At 36.4% G+C, this 6812-nt stretch overlaps 1 protein-coding gene across 3 annotated transcripts in view; it reads left to right on the top strand.

Moving 5' to 3' along the window:
• The window catches only part of MXI1 (MAX interactor 1, dimerization protein), a 91979-nt gene that overhangs the window by 40329 nt on the left and 44838 nt on the right, over positions 1–6812 (top strand). For 2 of the 3 annotated variants that reach the window (XM_070780814.1, XM_070780816.1), the window contains exon 3: positions 4264–4293. The exons of the other annotated variant lie outside the window; for it this stretch is intronic. In XM_070780814.1, coding sequence (XP_070636915.1) covers positions 4264–4293 — 30 coding nt within the window. The remainder of the gene's footprint in view (positions 1–4263; positions 4294–6812) is intronic. 3 annotated transcript variants of the gene reach the window in all.

Raw genomic sequence — 6812 nt, forward strand, 5'->3', positions numbered from 1 at the left:
AACAAATTAGGGGCTGGCTCATTAATCCAACAAAGATAGAGGTCTTTTCTTTTGTTGAAAGAGAATATTAATTCTGGGAATGGGGTCTTTTATTTTCCTTCTGTGGTGGTACTAGTCTTGAGCCAAACAGTACCATTTTGTGCAATTTCAATTCTATGCTTCATTTCATTGACTGCCACCAAACTGCACCCTAAAGAATTAAAAGTTTATGTATTAGAGCAGTGTTGTAGTCAATGAAAAATCACAGATCTGGTTGAGATAATGACTCCCATTCAAATAGGGAATGTGTTACCATGTCTCTTAGAGGGATGTTATTTGTGAAAAAGATTATCTGTGATTTGATGATAAATAATAGAAATGTCTTTATTCCTGTCCTTGGAAGTTGTTAAGCATTCAGAGGAAGGGTGTCTGAAAGGAAGACAGTTCATAGGGTTTACTTTCAGAGGTGCATTTTTGTTAGGAGAAGAAAAGTGTGCTAACCAGATGGATTATTCAGAACATTCCAGCTTTATAGGGAATTTAGCATAATGGACTATTTTAATGGCATATTATTGGAAAGGCTTGGTTGGACACATAGGCTCAGGGAAGCAACCCCAGGAAGGTTGCTTCTGCGTGTGCTGGGATGTGACGTGTTCAGCTACTCTGTTTGCCAGCACTGTTTGGATCATTATTTTTTCCATGTATGTACTAGACGTCTTCCTCTCTATCATGCTTTCAGTCTTCTAGAGTCCTCACAGTCAACTAAATGATCAAAACACTTATATTTTCCTTTAGTTTCTTTTTTAGTTGTTATTGTTGTTTGTTTGTTTCCAGGCTAGTTCCAAGTGTTACTGAGAACTCTCAATTTGTTGCCCCATGTAATATGTTTAACATTGTTTTAGGTAGTATATTTTCAGTCTTGTTAAAAATAATAAGACTATTTGCAGTGGCTAGCATTTACTGAATACTTACTATATGTTGATGCTTTTACATTACTCTCTAATTTTCAGAGTAACCCACCCAGTCAAGGCATGTGATGTTACTCCAATTTTACAAATGAGAAAACTGTTAACTAGAAAAGTTAAATAATTTGTTCAAAGTTCTACAGCTAATGTGAGTGATAGGGCTAATATTTAAACTCCGAACTTTTTTTCCATTTTTATTCTGTGATTTTTGCTTTGGACTTCACAACTCAGCTTGTTTTGCTTCTGCTATATCCTTTTCACACTTGAAATGTCTTCTCCCTACCAGGTCTAGTTTCTGGTAGTAGCAAAAGCCCCAGACCAAGTGCTCCCTTTCCTAAAGCCCCATTTTCTGAGAGCCCCATTTGTAACTAAACACTGCCTTCTTTAGACTCTCAGAATAGTTTGTACCTTTCTTCGTGTATTTATTTTGCCTAATTTATTTTACGTAATTATTCCTGTATATGTCTTAATCTACCAGCTAGAGACTGTCTTTGATTCCTTGCAGCCTAAGATAGTTTTGAACATTGAAAACTTGCAATATTTGTTGACCTGATATTAGAGGCAAAAATGTCATCAAAATAGGAGTAAACACTACTGATGGATTTTTTTTAAAGTTGAGGGAACATGGCAATATGATAAAGATTAGTATATATGTGATCATTTTTGCCTCTTGGTATTTGGAAATCTTGTTAAATTTTACTAGTGATATAACTAGATATGGCATGTGTTTTCTGGTTTCGTGAAAAAGTTCTTATTCTTAGCTATCATTTAATATTTTTTAGGAAGAAGATAAATAATAAAAATCTGAGAGAGGTGGGAAGAACCTGCTGTTTTAATTTTGTTCACAGCAGTGGTTCAGATAACATTCTTTTGGTGCTAGCTTTGATAATAGGTTCAATATAATACTGGAATTCAGCAGTTGGTTATCTTTGGGTATGTGTCTTTTGCATTTAACTCCATATGTGGGATGCCATGCTGTTTGGAATAAGTATATGGTAAATACCTCTCTCTAAATACATTGTTTCATTTATTACTTTAGCATTTCATTGTTTTTGTTTTACTTGTTCTGACTTTTCTTTTCAGTAAAAGGCAATTAAACCAAAATTTACTCACCAAGTGGGGATGTCTTATTTTGGGGAAATTTTATTATTGATCACCCTTTCAAATTTTGAACAATGTTTTTTTTAAATCTCTTTAAAACATACCTATTACCTCTTCTAACTTATTTAGTTTGACATTTCATTCAAACAAGAAAGAACTTAAACCTGTTTATAAATACTTATGTGTGGTAGAGATTTGGATGTAATTTATTTATTGAGTTTTGAGGTCTGAGTTTGTGTTATACAAAAAGTCTGTTTTTATAGCTTCTTCTGAATCGTACATATCCTTGCCATTAATTTGGCTGAACTCTTAAAGCATCCTGAGATTTTTTAAAATTTCTCTCTTTTGAGAGGGGTGTTTTCTTATTAAGATAATCTGTTGAAAATGAAGATCAGTCGTTTTTATCATTTGTCACTTGGACCTTACGATAATGCTAAGAAAGCAAAAGGTGGACAGTAGACAGTAACTCAAAGAAGCCTTTTGGCTCTTGAACTAAGACAGTGAGTAAAATTTCCACAAATTATGAGACTGATAAAAATATTGTTGAAGTTTAGGAATTTGATTATTAAATATCCATTAGAATAATAAATCAGATTAAAGTAATCAGTAATGAAATATTCTGAAGGCTTTTGACATTAATCAGAAAACACTAAATGATTGAAGTTTCAGTTTTGATGCTGCTGCTGCTGCGTCGCTTCAGTCGTGTCCGACTCTGTGCGACCCCATAGACAGCAGTCCACCAGGCTCCCCTGTCCCTGGGATTCTCCAGGCAAGAACACTGGAGTTGGTTGCCATTTCCTTCTCCAATGCATCAAAGTGAAAAGTGAAAGTGAAGTCGCTCAGTCATGTCCAACTCACAGCGACCCCATGGACTGCAGCCTACCAGGGTCCTCCATCCATGGGATTTTCTAGGCAAGAGTACTGGAGTGGGTTGCCATTGCCTTCTCTGCAGTTTTGATGATAGGAACTTAAATTTTTCTTTATAAAATTTTGTTATTTTTAATGCTAAATTGTTGTAAAAATGTTTGTTCAGGAGAACTTAGTATGACATTCTAATAGTTAACTTTAGATCGAGTTTATTTTGTTGTTCAGTGTAAACATGTGTATTTCTCATTACAATCTTATGAGGCAAATACTGTTATTTTCCTGTTCCATACATGATAAAGCTGAGCACAGAGAAATGAAGAGATTTTTAAAAGGCAACACAATATTTGATCCAAGGCAGTCTGGCCTTAGAGTCCATGCTCTTAGTCTCTTTTCAATATTGCTTGTCACTAGATAGTTAAGAAATTGGGGTTTGAAATAAATAAATTAATTTTTTTTTAAAAAAGGAAGTTGGGGTTTGGAGTAAGAAAGACATGGGCTTAAATCATGGCTGCAACTTAAAACTCTTAGGACAAGATCATGTCTTTTTACCTCTCAGAGTCTCAGCATTCTTGTTTATAAAACAAGGGGTGCTTGGAGGATAAAATGAGATAATGTATGTTAACTGTTGAGCAAACACTCAACTTGTTCAATAGATGGTAAGTAATATTATTATAACAAATAGTTGTAAGTAAAATGAAAAAACTCACAAAAACAACTATTGTTAGCATTTTGAGGTATATCCTCCCAGTCTTTTAAAACTGTGTTTTTTTATTTTAGTAATATATCTTTTCTGTTGATGTTGTTTTTTCCTTGTGTGACATTTTTGGTTTATGTTTCACACACAAAAAGGCTTGAATTTGTCTGTATCACTTAGCAATAAGGCAAACCTATTTCAGCTTCTGTGCTGGCCAAAACTTTTTCTCTCCCTGTATAAGAGGGGGTAAATGGAGATAAAAGACACGGAAGTACATACACTGTTTTTTTTTAAAAACAAAAGAATGGGATTATGTTTGAATTAAATTTTCTGATAAAATGTCTACAAACCAGTAAAATGTAGGACTCTAGAAGTGGGCAAGAGAACATGTGCTCATATTAATTTTATTAAAAATAACAGTAAGATTCTAATTTCAAAATATTTAGTTGTTAACTGAAAACGCTCTATCTGAAGTCTTAATGAACATAGACTACTACTTCTTGATGAGTGAGATAGCTAAAAGTCTGTCCATATATTGCATTGTTAAATTCACTCAATGAATTTATTTAGCAATACCTAAACTAACCCCCCTTCTTATAGCCTTAGCAACACAACATGGCTAACTCTCTTCTCCCCCCTTTTTTCCCTCCCTTTTAGGTCTACACACAATGAGCTGGAAAAGAATCGGTGAGTCAATGATGAGGTGTAGCTTTCATATATGTAGCTTTCATAAAGCAAACTCAACACTTGACCTGTGAAAATATAATATTGCATATGTAGTTAAAACTTTTTTACATGGTTAATATATCATAATTAGGATACATGTGTATTATCTCCCAAAAGTAGTAAGTTTATGCTGTGTAAACTAGAAGACATAAACACACTTCAAGTTCATTTGAATTTTGGGTTTATGTTGAGCCTTCTTTATATCTGTCTTTGGAAACAGGTTAATTGTGATAGGCTCATGTCTTAAATATGGTCTTGCTAAAGGATTAGGTTTCTGTAATGTTGCTAATAACTGTTATGGCAAGTTGTAGGACACTGAATTTCTCTTTCTTTGCAGTTTGTTCTTTCATTCATTCATTTATTCATGCATTCAACAAATCTTTATCTAGTACCATCTATATGTCAGTGCCAGGCAGGTATGATGTTTTACATAAGAAAGACAAGAATGTGTAAGGCAGTTTCTGACCTTAAGGAATTTATAGCTTCCTGCGGGAGACAGATAAGTAGTTACAATACTGTGTAGTGTGGTAAATATGGTGATAGAAAAGCAGAGGATCCTGAAAGATCATTTTTGAAGGTCACCTGATTCTCTCTTGAAGGAATCTTGGAATGCTTTTTAGAGGATAGTGAGCTTTGTTTATTGAGGAAACTGCTTCCCAGGTGATGCTAGTGATAAAGAGCCTGTCTGCCAATCAATGCAGGAGATGTAAGAGACATGGGTTTGATCCCTGGGTCAGGGAGATCCCCTGGAGGAGGGCATGGCAACACACTCCAGTATTCTTGCCTGGAGAATTCCTTGGACAGAGCAGCCTGGTATGCTACAGTCCATAGGGCTGCACCAAGTTAGACACAACTGAAGCGACTTAGAAGCACACACACGTGTGAGAAGTTCAATATGAATATAAAAGACTGTAGCACAAGGTAAGCCAAGCCAGATGTGGACAGTTACACTGGAGAGTTTGGACTTTTTCTGGGAACAATAGAAGTAGTTGTATGATTTTAAGGTGAATTGAAATATGATCAGATTTGTGTTTTGGAAGAATCACTTTGGCTACCATGTAAAGAATTGGTTGATTGGCAGAAGAGATCTCAGAGACAGGAAAACTCCAAAATTTTGGAGGCCACAAGAAGCCTCCACTGTAAGAGATAGTGGTAGCAATTGGAAATAGAATATAGAAATAGTATAGAATATAATAGAAACTGGTGATGAGTTGACTATAGAAGCTTAAGTTTTAGATGGTAAGTGTTCTTGCCTAGAGAATCCCAGGGACCGGGGAGCCAGGTGGGCTGCCACCTATGGGGTCGCACAGAGTTGGACACGACTGAAGTGACTTGACTTAGCAGCGGCAACTATTTACCAAGAAAAGGAGTATAGTAAGAGGACAAGTTTGGGAGAAATGATGAGCAATGTACAAGTGAAATATTCTCTTTTGGATACAGAAGTTAAATTAATAAGCAATAAACTGGAATTATTTACATCAACTGTTTTTTAAATTATGTTAGTTTCAGGTGTATAGCACTATATTTTGAAGCATTATGCACTAAAAAGTGATCACCATATAGTTGACCCCCTTCATCCATTTCACCCTGTGCTACAACCTCCTTCCCCTCTGGTAACCAGATCAGAGAACTAATCTGTTCTCTTTATCTATAAGTTTGTTTTTGTTTTATTTTGTTCTTTTAGATTCCACATGAGTGAAATCATAGGTATTTGTCTTTCTCTGGCTTATTTCACTTGGCATAATACCTTCAAGGTTCATTACTATTGTCACAGATGGCAGATTTCATTCTTTTTTATGATTGAGTAGTTTTCCATCATGTGCACACGTGTGCGCGCTCACACACACATATGAATATGTGTGTGTGTATATATACACATACACACTGTGCTGTGCTTAGTCACTTAGTTGTGTCTGACTCTTTGTGACCCCTTGGACTGTAGCCTGCTAGGCTCCTCTGTCCATGGGGATTCTCCAGGCAATAATACTAGAGTGGATTCCCATGCTGTCCTGCAGGGGATCTTCCCAACCCAGGGATCAAACCCAGCTCTCCCACATTGCAGGCAGATTCTTTACTGTCTGAGCCACCACGCACACATAGCATATCATCCATCCATCCATCCGTGGGCACTTAGGTTGCTTCCATGTCTTTGCTATTGTAGGTAATGCTCCAGTGAACATAGGGGTACATATATCTTCTCAAATTAGTGTTTTCCTGTTCTTCAGATGTGTGTGTGTGTTAGTCGCTCAGTCGTGTTTGACTCTTTGCGATCCCACGGACTGTGGCCCGCCAGGTTCTCTGTCTATGGGATTCTCCAGGCAGGAATACTGGAGTGGATTGCCATTCCCTTCTCCAGAGGAACTTCCCAACCCAGGGATCGAACCCTGGTCTCCTGCATCGTAGGCAAGTTCTTTACCATTTGAGCTACAGGGAAGTCCTTTGGATAAATACCCAGAAGTAGAATGGCTAGGTACACCAGC

This window comes from Bos indicus, chromosome 26 (genome assembly GCF_029378745.1).
Source record: "Bos indicus isolate NIAB-ARS_2022 breed Sahiwal x Tharparkar chromosome 26, NIAB-ARS_B.indTharparkar_mat_pri_1.0, whole genome shotgun sequence".
In the NCBI taxonomy this organism is placed as follows: domain Eukaryota; kingdom Metazoa; phylum Chordata; class Mammalia; order Artiodactyla; family Bovidae; genus Bos; species Bos indicus.